At 51.3% G+C, this 27,069-nt stretch overlaps 1 protein-coding gene across 14 annotated transcripts in view; it reads right to left on the reverse strand.

Annotated features, from left to right (window-relative positions):
* Positions 1 to 1,963: 1,963 nt before the first annotated feature.
* The window catches only part of INPP4A (inositol polyphosphate-4-phosphatase type I A), a 131,448-nt gene continuing 106,342 nt past the window's right edge, over positions 1,964 to 27,069 (reverse strand). For 9 of the 14 annotated variants that reach the window (XM_087863324.1, XM_087863323.1, XM_087863316.1 and 6 more), the window contains 8 exons: positions 26,447 to 26,619; positions 25,281 to 25,404; positions 24,220 to 24,346; positions 23,774 to 23,914; positions 21,380 to 21,477; positions 17,552 to 17,664; positions 13,767 to 13,921; positions 8,582 to 9,665 (listed from right to left, as the gene is read on the reverse strand). In XM_087863324.1, coding sequence (XP_087719450.1) covers positions 9,485 to 9,665; positions 13,767 to 13,921; positions 17,552 to 17,664; positions 21,380 to 21,477; positions 23,774 to 23,914; positions 24,220 to 24,346; positions 25,281 to 25,404; positions 26,447 to 26,619 — 1,112 coding nt within the window. In that variant the 3' untranslated portion in view covers positions 8,582 to 9,484. Of the gene's footprint in view, positions 4,701 to 8,581; positions 9,666 to 13,766; positions 13,922 to 17,551; positions 17,665 to 21,379; positions 21,478 to 23,773; positions 23,915 to 24,219; positions 24,347 to 25,280; positions 25,405 to 26,446; positions 26,620 to 27,069 lie in introns of those variants that run through there. The other 5 variants (XM_087863325.1, XM_045771788.2, XM_087863327.1 and 2 more) reach the window with 1 other exon arrangement.

Here is a 27,069-nt window from a genome sequence, read left to right on the forward strand (position 1 = left end):
GAAGAGATACAGATCTTAGCAGCTCATGGGATGTGGAGGGGAAGGGAGAAAAAGACCACTGGGTGGAAGGTAGGGTCATTTATCAGAGGATGGCTCAGCCAGCTTGGAGAGAAAGCATGACTTTTTGTCACTATGCTGTGAGATCCCAAAGTAGACAGTCAAGTAGAATGACTAGGAGATGGCCAGATGTCCAGATGGCTATGGGCCTGCATAGAGTCTGGGGTGGACCTAGAAACTTGGGAGTCACTAGCAAATAAGTGGCAATTTATTCCATAGGAATTATTAAGACTTTTCAGGAAGAGCATTTGAAATGAGACAGAGGAGAGTTATGGACAGAACCCTGGGGAACACCATGATTTAGTGGTGGGTGGAGGACAACAAGCAAATCAGGGAGATGGGGGATGGTGGGGGGCAGGACAACCAGGAGACAGAGTGAGGTCACAGGAGCCAATGAGGGGTGAGCGGCAAGGGGGAGGAAGTAGTGAAGTGCTGTCTTTCTAAATTCGTCTCTCTGATGTGGACATCAACTTCCTAGGTGTGGAATCATAAGCAAGTTTCGTATCCTCTCTAACCTGTCCGAGCTTTTTTTGTCATTAAATGATACAACAAAGAGTGAAAATACCACAGAGGTCTATATTTGAATTCAGACCTGCCTGGACTGGCCGAAAAGGCCCATGAGGAGCCTGGTGCAGGAAGGAATCATCACAAAGATAGCGCTGAGGCATGAAAGGGGCCAGAGGGGGAATGTGAAATGTGGATATTCTGATCCTATGCTCTCAGGAATCTGTCATAGCTTGGGGAGTGACAGCTGTAATAAAAATAAGACAAAGTTATTTCCCGTTTGCCAGATCTTAGCAATGGGGAGGGGGCTTTCTACTCAGGGTGGTGTAGCCTAGTGCGGTCCCTCATTGAGCACACAGCACCACATCCATTTCACGGACAAGGGACGGGGTGCCCTGTGTCACCTTCAGTGGTGAAGCCACTTGATTTCAGAACAAGCACCAAAAAGAAAAAAACAAGCATATTTGATTACATAAAAACTTTAAACTTCTCTCTACTCCGTACTATAAACAAAACCAAAGACAACTGATGAGTAGGTTTTTAAAAACTGCACCATACAATAGAGGAGTTAATATACTATATATTAGAAACAGTACCTGTGAAAAAGACCAACACTCCTATGAAGTCACAAAAGTATAAATACCTGTAAAAGTATAAAAGATGTTCAATTTTCAGTAATCAAAGAAACGGAAATTGAGAATAAAGGGGAAAAGGCACCTGCTAATAGGTGGTAGCTTAATTTTCTGGGAGCACTTTGATAATACTAAAAATTCAAAAATGTTTAAAATTTTAAATTGTCTTTCAATTGTAAATGTCTGCTGCCAGGAATTCATCCAAGGGCAATCACTGGGCACATGTGCAGAGAAAAAGGTGCAAAGGTGCAAGATGCCATCCTGGTTATAAGAAACAATCAAACCATTAATGGAACTACATTTTAGCAAATCACACAAGAGATGACCAGGCAAGCCACAGAGAAGACACGATCCGTGTTTATGGACCTGGGAAGGGAACAACAGCTAACACTTATGAACATTTAATGCCAAGGCACCTCACAGCTGCCTTACAAAGAATGTACCATTATTGTGTCCGTGTTTCGCACACAAGAGAACGGAGGCTCAGAGAGGGCGCGCAACATGTTCAGAGTCACCAGCCAGCGAGTGGCAGAACAGGATTGGGAGCTGGGTCTGTCTGAAGCTGAAGTCCATGCTCTTAATCCCACCCCCGACAGCCCCTCTGCTTCCACTGAAGAGAAAACAAGGTTATAAAACAGAAGTCTGTCACGGTCTCATGCTTACAAACACCCGCGTGCTCGCTGCAATGCGCATTTTGATGGCCCGGTCAGATGCAGCCCTAAAACTAGTCCTCCTCCTAACTGTAACGGAATGAATCAGGCAACACCCAGTTCGATGTTCTTGTTATTTATTATTTGTCATTCTAAAGACTAGCACATTTACAGCATACATGGCTTTGAATGAGCTAAGAATATATAAAACAGTAACTATATGTTTATATATATTAATACTGCCCACCCAAAACAAATAAATAAAAGTACTTTAATGCACTAAGGTTGGCAAATACAACTGCAGAGGGACAAAACTGTATCATACAAGATTTTTACATTTTTAAGGAAACCAAAGGCAACTGTGCTGCAGGTGCTTAGACAGAATCCACGTGACATCACACGTTTTCAGTAGGTCTCAACGTTTCTTTTTTAAATGAGGGGACTTCTCAGGAACACTGGACGGAATCTGTCTTATGGTAACCTGTAAAATTGCTTTCCTGTGCAGCTGAAGACTCAGAGCTCCCGGCCCCCTAAGGAGCCCAGGCCGCCATGACAGGGTACATGCCCTGGCTCCGCGAGCGAGCGTGGGGAGCGCGTGACGTGCGTGGGGAGGCGGGGCGCCGCGGCGGGGATGCACCCCGCTCTCCTCTCCTGCGGCGGCCCGGAGTAGTGCTCACATGGAATACTGAAACCTCAACAGTTTCTACGCCATTAGCCAAGTCTTAGAGTTTTACGGTGATCCTTAACATGAAGCCAAAGTTGGAAAAATAATTCACATAAAGGTGCCACATGCAAAATTGCTAACAGATGACTCAACGTTTGCTATATTCCCTTTTGATAAATGCGGGTACTTAATGCTTGCTCTTCAGACAAAAAAAAATTCTGGAAACGATATGGGTAACATTTAATTTAAAAAAGACAAGGGAATTCTTTAAAGGTAGTGATGTTAAAACGAGAAAAGATGGAAATACGTAGATACTAGAGAAATTACAACTTAAATGAAATGGGGGAGGGGTGAGAGACCAAATCAGCCATCCTGGAACCGGGACCGACACAGCAGGAGAATGTGACGCCAGCTGCCGCTGCCTCTGCAGCAGGTTTGGGGGACAGGAGTGTCTCTGCCTGCACCCTCCACCGTGAGCCAGCTGTGGGACAGGCGTGAGCTGCTGCCACTGCTCCCTGGCACGTCCTCTGCATCCGCTCACCCCCGACCAACGGGCACCAAGAGAAGCAGGCTCTGCCTAGGAAGGGTATGGAAGGTCTTCCAGCAGTTCCACCCTCACCTGCGCACCTACCGCTCTGGGTCCCTGCTAGTGGGTGGCCTTGCCTGTGCCTCAGCAGCCCAAGTACGTTACACGTTTCCAAGCAGCATGTCTAAAGGAGCCCACGAATAATACCTCAAAGTTTAGACCTAGGAATTTCTTACGGGTTCACAAATCATTAGGATCAGCATCATGGATATGTGCCACATAGATTACTTTTACAGCCTTTTAAATAACATGTAAACACAATAATCGTGATAAACAGAACTGACAAACCTATAAACTGAGAAAAAAAAATCTCTGCTATGTGCAGATAAGACTCATCATCATCTTATAATAGATGACCGGACATAATTTTCTATGAAATTCCTAAGTTTTATGGCCCATTAATCCCTTTCAAAATCTCACTGTAGGAGATAAAGTCAACTTTCTCAATAGTCATCTTACATAACAGAATGCGAAGAGGACAGTAACAAGTGCTGCAAACCTAAGAGACACTTTCATCAGACAATCCAACGTGATTGCACCGTCTTCTAGAAGACGATAAATTGGGAAACCCACAAAAGGACATCTGTTCTGAAAATATTTAGGCTTCCAGCACCTACACACATAAATCCCCCACTGTTGTCTGAGAGGCAGCAGACACCTCACGTGCGGGGTCCTGGAGTGACAGAGCTCAACACCAGGGGAGGAAGGGAGGAGGGGAGGCGTGCCTCAGAGGCAGGACCAGCCACGGAGCTGCAGAGCACAGGACAGCTGGCTTCACATTCTCCAGCACACACCCTGCTCTACGACGCATGGGGGCAGAGCCCCCCCACCCCACCCCGTGGGCCGCTGTGCAGGTACCACATTCCAGTGAAGTCTTATCTTGGGCTGATTTAGCAACCTTTACTTCACCTTCTGATTTCACCTGTGCTGTCACAGACAGGACAATTCGTCGGAACTACTTGCTCTCACTGCACGAGCTAGAGCTAGCTTCTTTCCCCAAAACTTGAGTTAACATTTAACATCTACTGGTCTGCCCAGGAGCCAATAATTTAATATATTATTTACTGTTTTACATTCAGAGTTTTTAAAAGTAGACTGTAATTCAATGCTCAATTTTGAGTTACTCAGTAGAAAAATACGTTAGGTGTGCAGCTGCCTAAGTGGGCATTTAAAAAAGTTTTTAGCATTTCAGACGTATCTAGCTTGATTCATACAGGTAACTATCGATGATATCTGTGTGGTTATGGCTGAGGCTATTTAAATGGGCAGTCACTACAATCCACACTATTGAGCCAAACATTACCTCCTACTGATTCCAGTGGAAAACATGCTCCATAGACTTTTTAGTGAAATTTTTTTTTTAAAAAAACACAAAAATAAAAACCAATCCTTCAGGTCTTCTTGAAGAATTCATATATGACACTAGAGGGTACCCACATTTAGTATGTAACAGCTAATTAGAGGAACCGTGTGTTCATGTTTCAACTTTTCCGTAAGTCCCTTCGGGAGGCCTGTAATGCTTGGGGAAAGCCTTCAGCTGCAGGGAATTAAATGCATATTTGCGACTTCCAACATTCTTCATTGTATTTTCTCTTCGACAACCCTCACTGGGGAAAAAAACAAGCACAAGAAATGACAGCAGTAAAAAAGGAAAAAAGAAAAGACTTAAACTAAGATGAAATGAATTATTTTCATAGCATTAAAAAAAATGTTGATTAATTCAAATGGGTGCCGGACTCATTTACAGCAATATGCACGCAAGATGGCGGCCTTCTGAACGAGGAAGGCAACTAAGAAGCACAGACATGGACACATGCTGGATGGGACTGCAAGTCTGGCATTTCCAGAGGCAGCGCTGTATCTAAGTAGAAGCAAACTTCTGTTTTTCAGTGAATGGTTTTCATGTATGTCATGTCAAGTAATTTGAGGATTCTATCATAACTAGCGGTTCAAAGGTTCTGTCACATCGCAAATTAAATGGAACGAGAAATGGCGCTATTCCTACCAAAGCTTTTCAAGAGCTGCATTTTTCTATGTTAGCGATGGCTATTAATCACCTCAAATTCAAAATGCTCATTTTCCTTGCAGAATTCAGTATGTAGCAAAGCCTTCTGGCTGAGAAGGCTGCTCTAACAGGCCATCCGCACTGAGGAGACAGCGGTCCTGGGTGCAAAGCAATCAGTGAGCCCATGCAATGGTGGCACGCTGGGTCTGCACAGCTGTTGCGGCCAGAAGTGTCAAGAAGGAGTGATCCCACTGAGATCTCCCCGTGGCAGCCTTCTTCGGGTGGGCTGTCCTCACTGTGGTCACCTCTCACAGGCGTGCCACTAAGCCAGTGAGAGCCCACAGGTGCCCTTCTCTAGAGAACCCGCTCCCAGCCTCATCCCCAGCTGTACTGGATGAGGGTTGTCATGGCAACTCAGTGGGCACAGCAAATGCTGAACAGGAGGATGAGCCATCAGGCAGGCCTCACATTCCCAAGTGAGAGCATCAGGGGAGTTCTCTGGGAAATGTTCCGCTGTAGACATCAAATTAACAGGCAAAAGCGGTTCTAAATATAAATGACTTCCTATAAGTACAGAACTTTACATTTTTATATTATTCTTAGACTAGCAATTAAATCAACTAGTTATCAAATTCAGTACAAAAATCCCCATTATGAGATGTAAAATTTGGAGTTATCAAGAAATAGTGATTTAAAAAAAATATTTCAAATCGTATGAAGACCATTATGTCATGCATTTTAAAAAAATATCAGTGGCAATTGCTCAGGCCTTTTAAAGTGAAAATGACAGTCTCGTTATCAAGAACGTGTAAAATATTTTTGGTAAGAGTAACTTTATTCAAAAGATAAGCTCAGGTATTTTAGAAAAGTATCCACCTGCTTCTTATTAAGTAATTTAGTAACTCAGCTATGCTTTCTTGTCACCACAGCCTCAAGCCATCAGCGAGACGTGTCATTGGAGCTGAACGCCTGGGACATACAAGCAGGGAGCCCCTAGATTAAAGAATGATCATGTTTGTCTAATGTCCAATAATCAGAAAAAAATATAATTCCATTTAAAGCAGAAGCTATAGGTTCCTATGCACAGTCAGTCTTATTTAATCTTTGGAAGCTCTCACATTATCAAACTATTTCAGATATGGCTTCTCTATTTATATAGAAACAGACTCACTTTTCAAGGACCACCTATCACTAGTAAATGCCAAACTGCTTGGAGAAGCAAAGAAGAATAATTTGTCAACTTCGACATTATCTTTTATTTACATATGTTAAAGAAACTAATTACTGGTTTAACTGACCAAATATGAATTTCAAGAAGTTGTAATTAAGATTACCCTTTCAATGAAATTTAATTTTTAAAGCAAGTCGTATTTACTTTCCCTCAAATGTACTGAATTTACAAAATCTGACTGCTGAGGCTGACGGCACGCCGATGCTGTCGTGACTTGCTTGCACAAGCTTGGGTGCTAGTGCGTGAGACTGAAGTCTGCAGAGGGGAGAGAGTGTGCACTGCTAACTGGCACTTCCTGTCGCAGGGGCCAGCCTTCTGTCCCTAAAGCAGAACACCATCATGGATCACATCGGCTGCATAGTTCCCAGGTGTCTAACAGCACACACTGAAAAGGTCTTGGATAGATTTTAGAAAGAGGGATTTAACTATTTCAAAGCTCCACCATTATTTTTTATCCTATAGGTAAATTATTTCAAGGACATCCATTTTTTGAATGAGAAATCAGAATGGAAACCCAGCTGACGACTAACTTTGGGGACTCCTCTGGTTCTCCCTTTCTGGTGTGGATCTCCCACTTTGGAACCCATCTGGACGTACCGGGGTCTCAGTGATCCTGAGTACTAGTGTTGGTGGCCACCGACAATGTCCTGCCCGGTGCTAGCGTCATCTCAGAAGCAGCCTGAAAACCACCACCAAATACCCGACTCCCCTCTTGTGAACCAGCTTCCCACGTGTGTTTCATCCAGCCTATTTCTCACTAAGGCAGAAAAGATTTTCAGATGTATATTGAGTCCGATTTCCTAAGAAAAAGCCTTAGTGATGCTAAAATTCAGCACAAAGGGCGAGCGCAATGAGTCTCTTTCCTCAGAAGTTCTGAAGAAAGACTGGCAACAACAATTCAGAGCCTAAGCTGATCTCCTGACGTTCTTTCTTGTGCTAACTCTCATGACTGGAGACAGCTAGAGTGCACGGCCTTTTGGCTCAGCCCCTGAAGAAAAAAGCAAAGAACCTTATCTTCTCTCGTTTGCAACTTATTTCTCTGTCAACCTAGCAGCCAAATCAACACAGGGCAGGAAGGCCTGGCTGGCACCATGACAGCGAGGAGCAGGCCCGGAGGGGCCTCCCTTTGCTGGGTGGGGAGGTCCTGGGAGGAGTCTCTGGGGGTGGCACAGCAACACCCTTGGGCCTGGGAGTGGAAGGGGCGCCATCTGTAGTCAGAGGGGCCTCCTTCGTGGGTGCATAGTCTCTGCCAGGCCTGGAGGTGGTGGACACAGGCACGTGTCACCTCCGTGGGGCGTCAGGGGCACTTGAACCAGAGCAGGGACTGGGAAGCTGTGGAATGGGAGCTGAAAGCGCCAGCGGACTCCACGTTCTCTCTCTCCAATGAAGTATATAAACCAGTCTTGGAGCGCTGACGCATGCACCCCAATTTGAAGGAGGCAGGAGGTGAACATACCTCTCAAAGAATCACGGATCAGACAGTGACTAGTGTTGTGTTACTACAACTGAACACCACCTGTCACTTGGCAGCCGGTGAGACTCCCTCCTGAGGAGCGTTGGGAACTGTGTCCCAGAATGGCCACCTCAGTTGTTCTAGAAAAGACAGAGTGGCCACATGGCACTCCTGAGAAGACTGGCTTCCCCTACAGGCAGAAACCCTGCCTTAAGGCTCCTGCAGGTGCTCAGCGGTTCTAAGAAAGAAGGGCCTCCCAGGGGTGTGAGAACGGCAGCCTTAGAATTTCAAGCCTGAGTCTGGCATTTGTCATTTGTTGCTAACCACTACTACCATTCCTAGAACGCGGACTCAGAACTGATGCCAAACCAGAGAAGTCCCAGAGTAAGTTCTGGACATTGTGGGGGAGGCAAGTGAGGGGGCAGATTCTGTGGAGGACTGGGTTTGTGTGTATGCATGGGTGTAAAGTTTCTGGAAAAGACAGCTTCTCTAAATTCACTCCAATTTTTCTGGACTAGTAAAAAGAAATCCACTTTCATAAAATCCAGTGTATGGGGAACCAGCCGGTGGTCAAAAACAGAAGTATGGCATAGTTTGCCCTGGAAAACAGAGAAGCCACTGAGTATTTCTTATACAGAATCCATGGAATTTCCCCCTAATTTATTCTGTTACCTTTACAGACATTCAATTACTCTTCTGCCAAATGTGAAAGTTAAGGTTATGAACCACCTCGTTTTCTGGGCATTTCCATGTTACATGAAGAGCGCTAATAGCACAAACCCAAGCAACTCCTTCTCTCTCACAGTTCCATCTGCCACAAGTGCCCAAAGGTTAGGCTTCCATTTTTGGATTTTTTTTTTTGACTTTCAGAATTATCATTATCAATCACATTTGATTTTTTTTTAAATGAAAAATACTGCTTCATGAAAAATTAATGTATTTAACAGCCTTTTGTTCCTATATGCACTAATTCCCGTAACCAGTTTAGTGATCCTTAAAGATGTCAAAGAGTAAATTGAAAGTCACATGCAGGATGTTATTTTAATGTGCCTGACCTGGTACAATGGGCAACTGCGGTCACAGCTTTGTGTCGTCTCAAACTGGAAATCATAAACACAAGCGAGGAATGGTACGATTCTGCAAAGTGTTTGCTACTCTGAGGTCAGGGACTACGCTTTGAAATGAAAGCAGAAGGTACATGTCCTATTAAATAGGTTGGTCTAGATGAGCCGGTTATAAAGCATCTATCTGTCCTTTTCGTTTCTCTTCAAAAGGAAAGGAAAGGTTAGCGGTACATTAAAGAATAGTATCAAATATACAAATTCTCTTCAGACAGATCCCCTTCTCTCGGAAACAGGGCACAGGAGATATACAGGTAATAAATAGCTTTACACCAGAAGGTGAGAGATTTGGTACAAGTAACTCCAGGCCAGCTAAACAATGCAGTGACAGGGCACCGTAAGAACGTGTTACAAGCACTGGAAACTCGATGGAATTTAAACGCACGAGTCCTCTCGGTGAAATAATTTGGCAGGTATTTACAGTTCAGAACAACGAAACGTCAAACTGTAAGGCATGAAATATTTCTTGGCAGACCACGCTCTGACACATTCCTTCTGTCCAGTTAGGTACACAGGTGGCTGGACATAATCTGGCACTTTTGTTTTTCTTGTGACTTAGTACTGACTTTTCGCAACGATACTCATTTACAACGCAATTTGGTCACCAGGTATGCTATGCTCAGGAAGAGCCACACAATCAGTAAATTGGGGCTCAGGGCTAACAGAGGGATGGAACAGAGGAGGCTGGGGTCTAGTCTTAAGTCTCGGATGGGCACCAGGCCGCTCAAGTTCTTCTGGGTGACTACCTCCCGTGTTCCAATGCTGTGAAAAGGAAAAAGTTTGGGAGAAAGGAAAAGAAAAAGGCAAAGGAAATAAAGGGAAAAAAAAAAAGACACATGCAGTGGATTGTATCAAAAGTATGGAAGAAAGAGGAGAACCAAACGGTAAGATTTAAAACAAATCAGAAAATGAGATGGAGCCACAACAGAAAGAAAAGAGGGTGAGCAGAAAAGGGTGTGGAAGGGGTACCAAAACAAAACCAGCACAGTCACAGGAAGAAAGGAGAGAAAGAGAAGTGAAAATAAGAAAAAATACCGTCTTCTACCGAAAACGAACACATGTAGGTTGACTAAATGGTTTTCCATGTTCGCGCTCTCTCGGCTGGCCAAGCGCAACTCCATGCTGCCCTGCCATGCTCTCACATGCTGCCAAGACGTGGGTTTCAAGAAGCAAGCTGAACATGAAGAACCATTGGGGGGGTGTTTGACCTTCTCACAGATGCCTGAGCGGGGGCGCGGTGCGACGGACTTCACCAAAGCTGCCTCTTGATGAACCATTCAAACAACGACCATTTGCCTCAAGTATCGTCAGAGGCAGAGCCCTCCCCAGACTCGCCCTGGCTGGCAGGCTGAGCAGCGGCAGAGCGTGAGCTGCTGGCGTCCCCGGGCGTTCAGGTTACTGTTCCACAGGATGATCCCAACCGCGAATCCAACCGAGCTCCCATCGGAAATTCTGGGGTTTTTTTCCCCCTTTTGGTGCCCCAGGAAAACAGACTGAGGTGCACTGGCTCTGGAGCCGCAACCTCTATGAGTGTCCACCGAAGTGGCAACAGTGACACAGAAGCAGAGATGCGGGCCCCAGAGAGAGCAGCATGGGGTCCTTCCTCAAGCAGAGTTCTCCTGGGCTTCCCCAGAGGAAACTGGAAGCCCTGGAATGGCCCTGCCGGGATGTGTCGTTCAGACTGGGGACACTTTCCCAGTCAGGGCAGTCTCGGGGGGCAGGAGGGGGGGTCACTGTGGCTACTTAGGAAGGCCCACTCTGTGAGCGTTTCAGCCCTGGATTGGGGACAGAGAGGCACCACGCGCGGTGAGCTGGCATGGGCTCCAAAGGCTTGCAAGAGCCGTGCGTACACATCTCTTCCCAACTCCGTGTCCGTGATGTCACACCGGTAGCTGGAAATAAGCCCCAGTGGGAGTATTTATGCCACAGAAACTGGCAAACACTACAGATCAGGGCTTTTTTTGGTGGTGGAGGCGGGGAGCTGGTTGGTAAACGTTTGCTAGCACAGCACTGGCCACTGCTCATCCTGGGCCTCCCGGAGAAACAGCCCAAGTGTCAGCTTTGCCCCCTTACCCCACCCCCTCTCTCCGCCCTGCAGCCTTGCCTGCATGCTCTGCTCTTCCATCTGGTCAGATGCAAGCGAGAAAGCAGGAGAACCAAAATGCATTCCTCCACTCAAGGCATGGTCCAGTATTTTCTGCTGCCTCCTTAGGGCTCCTGGCTGAGCCATAGGTCCTGGCCACACTATGGCCAGAAATTCTGGCTAGTGACCCAGCCACCTCAGGCTTGCAGTCTATGGACAGATGCATGTCTTCCCCACAGGGGAGAATCCAGAAAATCACCTTCAAACAACCACACGCGGTGTCGGCCTGAGCTGCGATGCGGTCAGGCAGACAGGCGGTGGTGAGCTCGGAGCCCCGGCTGCTGGAGCTACTGGGTCCCGGGGTTGGGTGCAGGGGGGCTGTGATCGGGCTTGGTTCTTGTGTAATAATATCTGACATGATTAGTAAGTGAGATTACATGTTTACCTCAGAGATTTTAGAAAATTCAGGAAAACATAAATAGGACACATTAAAAAGACTTCCATAATTAGAGGTGGAGGGGGGAGGTTTAGAGAGGCAGAGGGAGGCCCAGGGAGGAAGATCTTTCTCTACTCAGGACCTCGGGGGCCTCACCTGTGACACAGGAAAGCAACACCGACTTAACAGACTCGGAAGCCCTCCGACGAGGGACGGGCACGACAGCACCCGGAGGGTGGACAAGCAGGTGCTCGGGACAGGGGTGGGAGTGTGACGATTTGTATGAAAAACCTTACAGAGGTGTGTACGTTTTAACCTAAGGGATCAACGCGGCAGGCGTGGCCAGGAGCATCCATAAGGGGGTTCATGGCCCCCTGGTTCGAGGTGCTGACAACCACCATCGGCTTAGCTATTCCCTGGCAGCCAACTGGATCGTTATGGTGTGCTCGAAATCCTAAGGTCTCCACTTACTAACCTGAAAGAACGCTCACAAGACAGCAAAATGAAAAAAGTAGGCGACGACAGGCACAACCGCGCACCGAGCTGCATCTGTTCGCGCATCTGTGTGTCCTGTGCGTTACTCAGGCACGGGCGACCCCAGCGTGCGTATTAACCGCACTCACGCCTATGTGCTTGTGTGTGCGTGTCTAATCAGACATGAGCACGGCTGCTTGTTAATAGTAGGAATACGGAGGATTCTGAAGTGGGGGTGCGAGAACAGCTGGTGGAGGGGCTTATCCATGTTTTTAAATTCTGCTACAAGGAGTATCACTTTCTTAGGTGATGGAGTGATGTGTGCGGAAGGCCGGAGCAGTTACTCTGTGCGCGTGCGGGTCCTGCCCACACAGCCCCAGGAGATGCAGCTGCCCCTGTGTCTTTCTAAGGAGCCCCTTTCTCCCTGGTCTCCAGAGACCTCTGTGTACAGATGAGGTCAGAACGAATTGTTGTTCTCGTCGAATCTGTTCCAGAAGCCAGGACTGGGTAGCTGTACACCTCACGCAGGGCCTGGTCTACTGAGTGGACCTGACCCTACTCCGCTCTGACAGCCACAGGTATCCCCCCTCTTCCATTTTTCGTGTTTCCTCTCTAGCAGAGGCCTGCATCTCACCGAGGTGGTCCCTCCCAGCACCTCGCAGCTCACAGGGTGCAGACGTGCATGGCTGGAAGCCCAGGCCCTGCCGCCCTCATGGCACCAGGGACAGGCCGCGAGGGCAGGCTTGACTAAGGGTGCCTGGGCGGGGGTCTCAAGAGTCTCCATTGCTTCCCTGAGCCTCAGTACAGGGAAGGCGGTGAACTTTCCACACGTGCATAAATAGAAGCCCCGAGGTCACAGAGAGGGGTTTGGATGAATGTGGAAAAGACAAAACAGGGACAACACATTTCCATTCCTACAAAATGCTATTATCAAGAGGCAGGAGCTCAGGCATCACTTTTGTGGGTTATTGTGAGAAGGTCAAACGGCAGAAACATACAGAAAGGATAAGAGAATTGAACGCTTTAAAGAATTTGGTGAGAGGACAAATGATACAGAACATTCAGTAGGAGTGACCGTTGGAAACGAGACTTTGACAGCATTGGTGGCTACATTGAAGGAGACGGGAAAGCCAGGTTTCTTATCCTTTCTTTTGGTATGTGAGGTAAGGTGCTCCCCAGCAGTGCTTGAAACAAGGCATCGATCAACAGTAGACAGTTTTTAGTCCCGGGTTTCATTCTGCAAACACGCCTGCTGCCTCAGAATCAGAACATGATTAGGGTGAGGTCGCCACGGCACACGGACAGGTGGGGGGGCTGCTGCCGTTACCATAAGACACTCATGTGACACTTTGCTAAGAAAAGCAAACTGTGTCGACGGCTAGAGAAGAAGCAGAGCAAACCGGTGCAACCTGCAGACGCATTTCCTTCTCTCAAGTTTGAAAGGAGCGAATACGCATGGTGGAAACAGCAGGTGCCTGCTGAGGAAGCTCTGGCCTCGTTCCCGTCCGCAGCAAGGCGGGGGGCTGAGGGCCGCCACGTGCCCAACCACTCGCACGCGGCCGCACTGGACTGCCCTGGGCAACGTCCTGACTCCTAAGCTTGCCCTGAGGTCACCGATTTCACAGCAGTCCTGCTCACAGAGACTGCTAGCTCTCTTGTCCCCCTTGACTTGAAAGAGAACACAGGCTCAATTTGAGACTGCCGACGGTTTGACTTGGCAGACGTCAGTGAATTTTCCGAAGTCAAACCAGAGTGTGCCGGCGGGAGTCAAGGGGACCTGGGCCGGGGGCGCTCCGGCAGGACCGGCTCATCTGCAGTTTACACGGAGCCCGGGGCAGGCGGGGCGGGCGGCCTGGGCAGCGGGACTCACCTGCGCATGCACTCCAGGGCCTGGGTGAACACCTGCGGGGCCATGCCGTGCTCGTGCTGCAGGATCAGGCACTGCTCCAGCGTCACCGACATGGCCGTGCGGTCCTTGGCACTCTTGCAGCTGGTGAACCGGACCCCGTTAAGGCGGCGGCAGATCTGCAACAGGGACACAGGTTGTGCTCAGAGGGAGATGCCACAGAATGGGAACACGCTTCGCTCGTGGGACACAGGCTCCGGATGGTCAATGGTGGCATGTGGCAAGGCCAACTCCCCCGGGCCGGCATTCCCTCTACTTCTGCTCCCCAACTCCACGTCCGGCCAGAGCCAGCAGCAGAAACGATGTCACTGCCCATGGGACCGCCTTTGTCCCTGTGTGACTGTCCCCATCCCTCGTGTGACTCCACCCCCCCCCAGGCCGTTCCTTCCAGGCCTAGACTCCCCCTTCTTTTCTGGGGCATCACTGTCTGTGTGCTCACCTTAACCACTGCCCTCTTCCAAACTGTGCCCAGGCCATCTCATCACATTCAGACCTGTGCTGCGAGCCCTGGGCGAAGGAGGGCAGCAAAGACCAGCTCAGGAGGTCAGAGCAGCTCTCAGGATGCCCTGCCCCCGGGCAAATCTCCAGACCTTTCTGGAAGGCATAGCACAGACCCACTGTCTCTACTCTCCTCCTCACCTGCACAGATGGAAATAGCTCAGAAGAGCTTCCCCTTGGCCACCTCCACCATCCTCCAGCTCACTCAGGGCTGAGCAGGGGTCAGGGGTCAGTGCACTCTCCCCTTCACAAGTGGGGAGCTTACAGTGGGGCAGCCTCTGGGCTGAGAAAAGGCCACCCCAGGGCACCTTCTCCCCCACAGGAAGGACATGTGGGGGCATTTTCTTTGTACCACTAGATATAAGTCTAGGTACACAGTCCCCAAGAGCAGAAAGCCCTAAAACAAAAGATTTTTTAAGTTTATGGCAACTTCATTTGGCAGTATAGCCAGATCTGAGCTGATGCGGAATTACTTATAATCTTCATTTATCCCATTTTGTATAACTATTTATATTTTTTAATAAAGCAATATTAATGAGTTTGGTTCCAGAGCGCTGCCCCAGACTCCCCTGGGTATGATCAATCCTACATGTGCACCACATCAAGTAGGTGATATGCATGTAGTACACATATGTGCACCAACTGTATACCAAATCACCTTTCTAAAAGATGGAAACCTGTGAATTCCGAAACATCTGCCCACAGGAGCTTCAGATAAGGGCCTATGGACCTGTACCAGGTAGGACAATACTGTATGTAGCGAAAAAAATCAAAACTAGATGATGGTGAGCTCTAATAACGTGCCGCACTCCAGAGGAGCACCGGAGCCACCGCAGACTGCCCTGGAGGCGGCACCACGCCTGCGTCTCAGGCCAGCAAAGCCAAGAACGCGAAGCCACTGCCAGGAATGCCACCAGGTAGAGAGCACAGTGTAGTCCTAAGCACGGTGTCTAGAGAAAGACAAAAGAGAAAAGTCCCAAACAAGTTCAGCCAAGACCATCAGGAGGAAGACAGTCTTCTCTTGAGAACAGACAAAAAAATTTTAAAAGGAAAGAAAAAAAAGAAAAACGCTAAGCATCCCCTAAGCTGGGTGAAGAGTGATATAATCCACATGATGAGGGGAGGCTGAACGTGCACCTACTCGCTGAATTCTCCAGGCTGCAGAGTTCATGACCCAGTTCAGGACCCATGGCACAAGCTAGAACCACAAATAGGTTCAAAGGACGTTCACATTCATAGATGGTGTATCCGGAACTAGGAGAGACTCCAGAAGGCAGGCGGGGGTGACCAGAAGTGCATTCCTGCACAGGAGAGCCATCTGCAGTGCCAGGCTCCGGCCTCTAGGGGGCCATCAGCCAGCTCTGGGGCTCTGGCTGGTCTCCCCATCCACAAAATGAGGGCCTCGACCTGACCAATGATATCCTGTTTAGCCAGGGACCCCTTGTTTATATACAGAAATGAAAAGAAATAAGATCCAGAAAAGGAGGGCAGCTCTGGTCAAACTGGGGATGGGAGGCCTTGAGAGAGGAGTGACTTGGCATTGCATAAATACGTGTCTTCGCAGGGGACCCCCCCCCCCAGGTGGAGAATCTAAGAAGTGATACATCCAGGGCCTCTGAGACTTTTCCACCTGAAAATCTATACCTTGAAACTCTGCTGGGAACAAAATATATGGGACTGGATGGGCTGCTTTTCTAACCTGGTTACAGGGGATGGCGGATCACAGCCATAGCTGGTGATTTTTCTATTGTCTAGCAAGAGGAAAACAGAACCGCGTTCCCAAACAAGGTGTGCACTGGTCTCGGCATCCACTCTCATCTATAAAGCTGTCTGCATGCTTGTTCCAAGCAGAGTGAATGGATGGGTGCTGCCCTGTGCCACTGTGGAGGGATCTGGCTGTGTCACCCTCTGGCCTCCGTGCCCCACGAGGGAAAGCTTGCTCTGTGTTTGAAGTCTTGCAAACATACCTGTGTGACAAGGGGTTTCAGCACCCCCTAAAACATACTAAGAAAGTACAGAGCTCCTCTGCCTGCAGAGGCACCCCAGCAAGCACGAGCTCACTCTACACCCTCTTTGCTGGGCCTGGCCTGGAGGAGCAAGGGCAGATGAGGTCTCAGAACCAGGACGAGATTTGAAAAATGAGGCCCATGAATCCCCTCAAGCTTCCTGTCACTCAGCCTGGCCCAGAAAGGGGAGCTCCACAGACCCATCCCACAGCTTTCATGAGCACCGAGTTACCAGCTGGGGCGCGTGAAGGGCCCAATGAACACATGAATATACAGGGGAACGTCCACTCTTCACAGCTGCATGCAACAGTAAGGCGTCAGTGGCCACAGCCACTAAGAAAGGCACAAAGTGAGGGGCGTTCAAAGACAGCGCTCCATGAAGACAGGCTTTCAAACACAGGGTCTCCCAAACAGCAGGCAAGCACCATGACCAGCTGACTGTCTGCTGCCGTGCAAGAGACCCGGGGTGGAGAGAACACTTGCCTGATGAGAACAGGAAAGCTCTAGAATGAGCAGCTCAGGAAAGCCATGAGGGTGGAGGGGAGAGACAGCCCTCCTAATGGCTACTTGTGCTCTGTGAACCGGGGGTAACCAGGTGTGAGTGGGCAGTGTGGTGTGTTCTCCTTCCCCAGGTGCAGAGGGCGGACGGGCCGGGAGCCGGAATGCCATCTGGGGATCACTCGTTCCTGAGTCTACGTGTGCAAGCCGCAACACCGGACAGGTCACAGTGCTGTCGTGGAGACCAGTTAAGGCCACCCTCAGCAGGGGTGAGCGAACGGCTAGCTATGAACTCCACAGGAACATTTATGAGAAAATACTGGAAGCACTTGGGAAAAGAGGAGCTCTGAACTGCAAGGTACAAACAATCCTGTGTAAAGAGACTGCAAAGGTCACCGTGGTCTACCTCCGAAGGCATTAAAGATGCAGCAGGCAGTACGCTGTAGCTGGTATCGACTGCCCAGGCTTCTGCGGGTGACAACTGTCATCAGCCTGCTTATTAAATGCCCCAGGGGATAGAGTCTTGTGTCCAGCTTACCGGGATTCAGGCAGCCCTAAAGTAATGGACTCATAGGCACCTTTCAGTATCCTCCAGAGTTCTGGACACATTCGGTGACTGTCTTTTGTGTCTATATGCAGAAATTCGCTCTCTCTACTCCTGGCTGAGACTCTGATTTATTATCATAATTATTACTGGCAGCAAGTGCAACAATGACGTTCTTTTCCTCAGTATAACGAGGGTACTACCTCGGCGGCTTGCCAGAGGATGTCGACGTTCTTATTCTTCCTGGCATGTACGTTCTGGCCCAGAAAACGCAGCAGCTCCGGCAGGCACGTCTGGCTCCGAGATCGAGGTAGGCCTGCAAGACAGGGGCAATCTGTGAGAGCTGGCGGGGCACCCAGGCCTGTGGCCCACGGAGGCGACAACAGCATGGGCTCCTGGCCAAGCTGGAAGCTTGGGGTGACTTATGCAAGAAGGGGTGTGCTCAGGGACTGGCCCTGGCTACTGACGTGGGAGCACTTAAATCACTTTCACGGCCACTTCGGTCCCACCTGCCAAGGGCAAACACTCATCTTCCTTCAGCTCTTCTGAGGGGCTGGAGCACAGACATGGGGTCACTGAGGGTGGGAGGAGGCTCTGGTCTTCAGAGCCTCCGCAGGGAGGAGGATGCTTAGGGCAATGGGTCTTGGCCACTGAGTGGGCTTGGCTACCCCTGGGGATGTGGGCAGTAGGGCCTCCTCCCATGGACCCAGAGTGACCTACTCTCCCTCACAGCCTCCCTCTGCCACCATGACAGTCTCCAGCCCTTTCAGAACCCCTTGAACTGGAAGATCAGTCCGATCCCCTCACCTAAGAAACCTGGGATTTTCAAATCCCAGGATCATCAGAGAAAAAGAGAAGAGCCTCCAGGTCAAGTCCAAGAAAAATAGCCATGGTGCCTGAATCCCCACATTAAAACCAAACACATGGAATTCTGGGATCCAGCTGCACACAGAGTTTCCACCACACAAGCTCACCCTCGTGTACCCAGGATCTTAGGCTAATGATTGCATGTACCTGGTATGTGCCCGGCACCATGCCAATCAGGGGACTGGGGCAGAAACGGACGTGGAAAGGGGGCTCCTGCTCATAAGGGGCTCAGTCAGTGATGGAGGCTGTGGGAGCCCAGAGGAGGCAAGCTTGTCTCCTGGAGGAGACACAGCACGTTACTTCCCCAGATTGGCTGCAGCTTCTCCTTGGCCTCTCCTGCGGCCCGGTCAGTGCACACCTGCCCACTGATGAACCGAGCAGACTGAGAGGGTATTCACTGGCTGCGCTCCATCTCCTCGGCCTCACAGAGCCCCGATTCTCCTGGGGCTGAAGGCACAATGGGCTGCTGCTCCCCACCTTTCTGGGTTGTGGTCCTGTCCTACTGGTCCACCCTGGAGAGGCCCACGCCTGGCCTGCTTTTGTCTTGTAGACCGCACCCTTCTTTGGCCTTCATCACCAGGCTACATCTCCTGGGGTCTCACATCACTGGAAACAGGCTGCCCTCCAAGACACCGAGCACGGAATTCCCACTTCCTGACCACATGGCTCACTGTGCCCACTCACTGCCCTCCACATGGCCTCCATCCCTCCTCCCTCCTCCCCTTCATGGTGCCCTGGCCAGGGGCCTGGCCCTGCAAAAGACCCTGTCCCTCCAGTCCAAGCTTCAGTGCTCTACTCTCTCTGACCCTTGCAGCACTTGGAAGGTGGGCACTGGTGGCAGCCAGCCTGGGCTCCCTTCCTGGGAGACTCACCCTCCTGTCTCAGTGTCCTCAAATGTCAAATAGTGTGGAATCAGGCCCATCCCCCAAGGCTGCTGTGAGGATCACGTTAGCTAATTCAGGTCAAGTATGTAAACAGCCTGGCAAGGATCTGACAAATCCATCACTTTCAACTATGGTCACCGAAGCACGTAAGGACACCTCAATACCGGGGGGTTCCCAAGAGCCCAGGCACTGGTGACCTGCAGCACCAGGAGATCCTTTCACTAATGGCTGTCAACCTGGCACCTGGGAGTTTCTGGAATTCCTGATGCCCACCACTCTGGGGTGGGGCCCGGGAATCAGGACTGTCTGGGCTCCCCAGTGAATTCCAGTGTGTGGTCAGCGCCGGCATCTCTGCGGTTCCCCGGGGAGACCGAGGCCACCTGCCATGAACACCTGTATTTCCCCCTGTCCACAGCAGCCCCCGAGTGTAGCCCCAGCTGCTCCTGCATCTTGCAGCCAGTGTTTCTCTAGCTCCTTCCCCCATCACCCACCTCACATCTCTGATTTCTGGGGCAGAGTGGCCTACTGAGGCAGTGTCATTTTGTCACTTGCCCTGGTTGCAGCCCTGGCCACACTGACTGTGCCTCAGAAGTCACCAGGGACTCCTCCCCTCACTGCCCCCTCGGCACCCAGGTAACACTCCTGCTCTCCTGCCTGCAAGGACTCTCTCCCACCTGTCTACTGAATCTTCTCAAGCCATCTCCACGTGGGTCTTTCCCCAGAGGCTCTATGCTCAGTCCCTTCCTCTTGCACACAGTGACCCGAGCCATGAGACAGCCCCATGTCACCTGTGCTGCCGACCAAGGTGGCAACAGGTATGCCCCATCTGGCCTCACCTGTGGCCTGTGTCCCATATCACAAAGGCTGTTGGTGCCTGGGCTGCTCTCCTCACCCCCCCAACCCCGCTCCTCTGCCCATCAGTGGGCGCCAGCTCGTGTGGCCATGGTCAGCGCAGGCCCTGTGTCTCTCCACCACGTGCCCACAGCTCTCTCTTCCCCAGCACTGTCTCACGCAGCTGCGAAGGAGCGTGCTCCCAGAGCGACTCCCCCTTGTGCCTCTCCTCTCCAGCTACCCACATCCCCAGGTCAGAGCTGGAGGGAGAAGAAAACGTTGTGCACAGCAGCCTGCACCCCTCTTCCAAGCCATTCAGCACACTCCTGCTGATTCCAGACGAATCCCTGAAGCCTTTGCCCACTCCGCTTCCTTGCTAGAAACTGACATCAACTCCCCAGCCTGGCCCAAGGTCCCCTGCAACACAGCGTCTCCTAAGAGGGCATCTTCGCCGACTAAGTGCCGAGCCTCAGAGCCAGGCCAACCCTTCCGCACAACCAATACTGACACCTGGGTGGTGGCGTTGTCGTGGGGAGTCAGTGCGGAAATGTGCGCAGAGCACGGCAAGCGCCAGGCACATCAGTGACCCGGGAATGCGAATGAAGGCTTTTCCCATCTCCCTCCTCCAGAATCTCCCTTAAGGACACTGGTGTTACTCAGGGACTGAGTCTGCCTCCTTCACCTGGGGCGCCCCCTCATAGCCGGGGCAGTGCCAGCACAGAGAAGCAGAGCCCATCCCTAACCAGGCGGGATCTAGTCTCATTCTCACTGGGTCCCATGGTGCTTTACACAGGGCAGGTGCTCAGCAAGTATGAAATCAGGAGAGAATTCCCCTGTACAGATAGTGCGGTGAGTGCGGTGAGCCCGGGGCCCCTGCTTGAGTCCAGGGGCACAGGGAGGGCTGTTAGCAGAGTGATGGCTGCTGTCACTCTCCCCTGCCTCTGGGGACACCCACACAGGGCCCCCCGAACCCCCACACCCAGCACTAAGTGTCTGCCCAGCATCCTACTCTATGTACCACAGAAGGAGGTGCATGGGGAGCTCACCCCAGCGTGGGGCTGACTGGGGGACCTGCCTCTGTGACCCCACCTGTCCTACCAGCAGGGGCACAACACCGGCCGCTGGCATCAGTGAACACCAGTGGCCCGGACAGCTTGTGAGAAAGCCCCGCAGTATCCAGGTGACAAGACAACCAGCCAGAGAAGACTCAGCAAGGGCCACAGCCTGACGGAAGCTTCTCTGGGTGGGGACTCAAGCCAGGCGGAGTCCGAGTAGGTGACCAGGCTGCTGGGGAACAAGGAAGCAAAGGGGGAATTGTGCGTGCGGAGGCAGCGTCTGGACGGTGGGTGAGCAGACAGCCTGAGCAGCAGGAAAGGCTCCAGCACCCAAAGTGACACAAGACAGAAGACAGGTGAAAACGAAACCGACCGTGAGTGAAGAAATACTTACAATCCTCAGGCAAAACTTCCTTAAACTGCTCAAAGTAGGAATTTAACCGCACCAAACTTTCCACATTAATAACTTCTTGTAAAGACGTATCTCCAAACCTACGGAGGTCAGACGGGACACCATGAGTCAGACACTTCCTTCTAGCATGAGCATAACTGCACTGAAGCTAACAATGTCGATTCTCTTAAGGGTTGGCGCACAGCTGAACCCTAAGCCGCTTTCCTCCTCCCAAGCACCGGGCCGTCTCTACTGTTGGTGACTGGTTTACATTTCATTAGCAGGAACCATGCACACTTGGTACAGATGTGCCTCAAAGGTGAGCGGAACTCTATCTGTCCCAGGCCCTCGTGCGGCATCATGCATAGAAACCCCTCTCCCGAATGCTTGCTGGGCGGCCCTGTGTCCTCCCTTCCTGGAGGTGCTTACGAGAGGGGACAGCAATGGGGCTCCGGCTGGGGAGTGAGGACCCAGTCCTGCACTCGAAGTGGAAGTCACTCTGCCTGCTGGATAACCACACCTGACTAGCTGCTCCCCCGGGCTGTATGGGAGGCCCTAGCGCTCCTCTCTCCATGCAGGCTCATCCTCCGCACACCTCGCAGGTAGCCAGGACATGCCAGAGGCGGTCATGCAGGGTGGTCATTAGGCCTGGGTGCCCAGTCCAGCTCTGCCACTGCCCTGCTGAGTGACCTCCAAGGACATCAGCCTCTTCATGGTCCCAGGTCATCCTTCAACAGGCAGGACTCCCTCCTGCGGGTGCATCACAGCCCACCCACCCCGATGCCCACAATGGCTTTTCCTCTAGGCACATGCTCCCTCGGGGACTGCCCCAGGACACAGTGAGCTGGGCTTGTTTATGAGCTGAGGGGTCAGTGTCCCAAAAGCAGATGAATGAGCAAAGACCTGGCACTTGCCAAGTCTTCTCCACCCCCACTGTCTCACCCTTCCTCCACCTGCCCCTCTGCTTGCTGCGATGTGGCCTTGCCTCAACCTTTTCAGAAACTGCTCTTGTAGTCACCAGGAACAGCAGCTGCCCAACGCAGGGAGCATTACTGTCCTCGCTGGGACAACTCCCTGCCGGCCTCCTGATGCCGCCCACTCTCCATGAAGTAGGCTCCTCCAGTTCTGCTCACAACTTAGAGGTCTCTGCTTCCTGGGCTGGTGGCCCCAGCCTAAGCCAGGCTCCCTCGGCCCCTGAGCATGACCCTTCTGGTTCTTGGGCTCAGTGGGTGGCAACACACACTCACTACCGACCCGGAAGCGTGGTCCGTTATTCTCTTCACCATCTCTCTCACACGCTGCCCAGCTGAAAACCAAACCTTTCATTTCACCACTGAAACAGTCCTTCAGTCTGTCCCTACATCTGTACTACCCCCTGCCTGATCCAGCTCACCGCCTCTGGCCTGTACCCTTTCCAACAACCTCCTCATCACACTTGTCCCCCTCACATCTGTCTGGCACATGACCCGCAAGTGATCCACTTAATATGTAGATGTGATTGTGTCCTGCTCTACTCAAACTTCTTCAGTGTCTCTCACCAGCCACACCACATTTGCTAAGTGAGGGTGACCCTATACTTAGGGGTCAATGGATATTGACCACTGGGTCCCAAAGGCCCAAAAGGAAGATAGCACATCATCCTAGAGACCAAATTCCCTTCACAGCAAGCACTTTTAAACACCTTTTTATTCTAAAATGTGTCACATGAATACAATGATAAAACAGGAAAGGTTTTCACGTACTAGCAGAAGGTCATTACATGTGCCCAAACCTTCCGCCTCTCCAACACACGCACACGCATGGGCACACGTGACTCCTCCCTGTTGCCTGGCAGAATGTGGAGGGAGTTTACAAGACACAGGCCTTTGGAAAATCAAGGCAAGGCTCTCGCCTGGCATACGGGCCTCTCTAACCTCACCACTGCCCATCCCAGCCTAGGGCCTTGGCCGCCAGCCCCCACACGGTTTCTCCCCACCTGCCTTTGCCCAGGCTTATTGGCCTCAGATGCCAGGTCTTTCCTCCACCTCCTCATCTAACTCCTACTTACTCTTCAAAACTCAATTTAGCCATCATCCCCCCCAGGAAGCCCTCCCAGACCCTCTCCCTGGGTCTCCCGCTAGGACGCCTACTACTCCCTGCATTCATCTTCATCCTTGTGCCTCCATCTCTCCTCCTAGCCCAAGTCTCTTGAGGATACAGACCACACCTGGGTCATCTTTGTGTCCCCAGCACCAAACACAGGGTTGGGTGTATGGCCGCACTTCAAGAACTCTGCCCAAAGGAGGAGGGGCCGATGACATAGTTCCTGCAGCACTCAGAGCCTGAAGAGGACTAAGGACATTTTCCACATCACCTCAGCGACCACTCCCCCGACCCCGGGCCCACGAGAGCCCGCACCTCTCGGCCAGCGTCTGCTGCTCGTTGATGCCCACGTTGAAGAGGACGGGCTGCACCCGCAGCAGCATGCCGCTCTGGATCTCCCGGGGCAGCGCGTCGAACAGGGGGCCCGGCAGAGGGATCCGCACGTTAAACCCATCACTGCAAAACAGTAAAGAGAGGCAGAGGGCGGGTGAGGGCTGTGACAGGGGAGAGGCGGGAGAGGAGACGGGTGCGAAGAGGAAAACCAAGCTGGCCTCTACACGACAGTATGGACCGGCCGTCTGGCTCAGCCGTTTCCAGAGTGCTGGTCGTGAACCTTGAAAGGTCTGTGAACTTAATGTAGAAGACTATGGTCAATGTCTTCAACTGAAAGAGACATGATAAGAAAATGACAAGTATGCCACGTGTAATGAACATAAATTAAAACACAGGGCTAGTTCTGAGGATTAAAAAAATCTTTCTACCGATTTCCCGTGATGACAGGCAGCATGTCAGTCGATGCACTAGACGTGGCCTGAGTGACTTTGAAGGTCACGTTCCTCAGGTCCATGATTCCAAGGCTCATGTCCTCCAGCATGGCCAGCTCCTCACCTGGGTGCACAAGAGGGACGGAAGGCTGTCAGGTACAGGGGACCTGCCACTTTTCCCATGGGCTCAGCATGGCCACAGAGCTCAGCCCAGACGGGAGGTGACAGGATCAGGCGTGGCTACGACTCACTTCTCCGTGGGAAACGCTGCCACGGAAACCCCCACAGCCACACTCATCAGTGCCGCTGGTGGAGACGTGCGCCATGGCTCCCAGCCCTCTCCTGGTGACGGACAGCGTGGGGAGGGAACCCGCGTGCACAGAAGCTCAGGAGGTAGATCTGGTGCTTTAGAAATGGAGAGAGACAGCCAAACAGCACGCTGTGGCCGGATCCTTCTCCACCGCGGGGCTTGGTATTTATTTGATGTCTCATAACTCCAAAGATGGACAAATACTTCTAAAAAAATTACCTGTTTTTACCATCTCAGAAGAAATAAACAGAAAATGAAAGTAGGAAGAAGAGAGTCTTTTTTGAGGGCAGTTTGGAAATATCTATGAAATTTTTTAATATTCCTACCCTTTGACCCAGAAACATTCCTTCTAATAAGGTCGTGGCTGCAGAAATGGGCCCACAAGTGCACAAACACTTGTGTGCAGAGACGTATGGCAGCACTGTTTTCAGAGGAGTAATTCAGAAACAGCCCACATGTCCCACAGGACATTATTGCTTCAACAATTATCATCCATGCTCAACTAGAAAGATCTTTGATTGTAACAACCACCATCAACAAAACGAAGGGGTGTGTGTGTAACTATACAGGACTTTTCTTTGGTCCTTACATATTTTGAGGATGCCTGGACTTATTTTTATCAGCATGTACTATGTGTGTAATCAGAAAAACACTTAGGAAGAAAGAACGGGTGTCACGCATGTCCGCACTGCTCATGAACCCCAGGATGCCGGAGGCGCAGGGGGTGTGGGCACCCCTGGAGCCTCACCGTAGGTGCTCAGCAGGCTCTCGAACTGGGCCAGCAGCCCGATGGTGTAGAGCTGCCGCAGGAAGCCGTCGTCATGCAGGCAGTTCCTCAGCTTGATGATGAAGCCACAGATGAGAGCAGTTAGCTGGGGGGGGCGGAGACACGAGGTGAAACGGTTGTGGGGGGCAGACACCTCCTCACTAAGTGGCTCCCAGCCCGCGCCGTGCCCCCAGCCCTGAGCTTCTCTGCTTCCACTGCTCTGGTTGGGCTGCAGTAGCACCTCTTCCCTTCCTCCCTCTGGGGTGTGGGGGGCGCTCGGCTCTGAGGCCATGCAGGGCACAGGCCACGGAGAGGCCGTGCAGTACTCTAGGCTTGCCACTCCTATTGCTGCCAAAGGCTGGTTTGGTTTTGGCTCAGCTTTCAACCCAAACTGCCTGGGCTTACTCCTGGGCTAGAACCTTCTGGAAGCCCAGAATTAATTTCCTACAGTCAAAAGGGCCTATATACTCACAGATTCAGACCAGCTCTGGCTGGAAACTGAAGTGATCACGACAAAGGACAGAAGGGAGCGAGAACACGGTCACTCTGCAAGTTACCCCAGGGGGAGATTTTCTGTGGGGCTGGGCTGGAAGAATGTCAGAGCACCAGCCTGACCCTCGGTCACTGCTCACTTTGCTAACGTGGTAACTGGCATCTGCTAAACTCGTGACGTTCGCTTGAGTTCTTCCCTTCGCCAACATCATTGTAACAGTTGTGCACGAGCAGCAGAACCAAGGCACCTGCTGTTTTATAAACAAGTAAACAGACTGCACTGACAGCAGCATCTGTGTCTCCCTCACTAAACTCCGTTTTGGAAGAAACGTCGTCAAGAGGCCTGGGCTGTCTGGAACCCGGCACACCTCCGGCAGGAGCAGGGGGAGTGCACAACCCACCGACGCCCGCCACTTCCTCAGGGAGAAGCAAGTGCGGACTCAGACCCTCTCCTAAATACACACTTCTCGAGTAGGATTCCTCCCTCAGGGTTGAAATCTAGACCTTTCTATTAAAGGCACTTAAGAGCCACAGGCAGGAGCAAGTGTTGCCATCCTTGGTTTTTTCAGAGTGAGGAGAGAGAAAGGTTTTCTAAGGCTGTGTTTTCTGGGGGCAGAGGTGCCCGTGGGCTCCCGCACGCCACTCCCGGGGCTTACGGTTTGGCAGAAGACCACGTCGCGGCGGTACTGCAGGCTCAGGTACGTGGCTATGGTGGGGGCGCTGTCCTGCATGAGCAGGAAGACCATTGCCTTCTTGGCCTTGTCACTCATCATGGCCACACAGTCTGTGAGGGTGGTCAGCAGGGGGTAAAGCGCCTCGCTCCATTCACCTGGGCACGAGGAAGGAGTCGTTTGAGGAGGAAGATTTCAAGAGTCAGGTTCTAGAAGTTTAGCAAGTTATGTGCCCCTACCGCCCCTCTGCCCCTCTCCCCCCTCCCCTCCCCTTCTGCATCTCATAACTCTGCTTGGCCCAAGCTCTGGCCCAGGACGGGCACCAAGTTCTCCCTGGAACCACCCCGGGTCCCCAACCCTCTAGCCTGAAGCTTTTCCACTAAGTAAGCAGCAGAGCTACTGGGGACGGCTGAGGAAGGCCTGGTCTCCCTCACCTACTGGGACTGTACCCGTAAATGTTCAAGATTGTTCCTTTTGAAGAAAATGACAAAAAAGCTTCTGCGAGTCATCTGCAAGTCACCACTGCCCTCCCCCCCGCCCCCCCCCCCAGGGAGAGAAGGGCCCCCAGAGAAGTGACCCGTCATTATGCCCCGGCCATGAAGGCAGAG

The sequence above is a fragment of the Ursus americanus genome, chromosome 7, assembly GCF_024610735.1.
Source record: "Ursus americanus isolate L20-20 chromosome 7, mUrsAme1.1.p, whole genome shotgun sequence".
Taxonomy (NCBI): Eukaryota; Metazoa; Chordata; class Mammalia; order Carnivora; family Ursidae; genus Ursus; species Ursus americanus.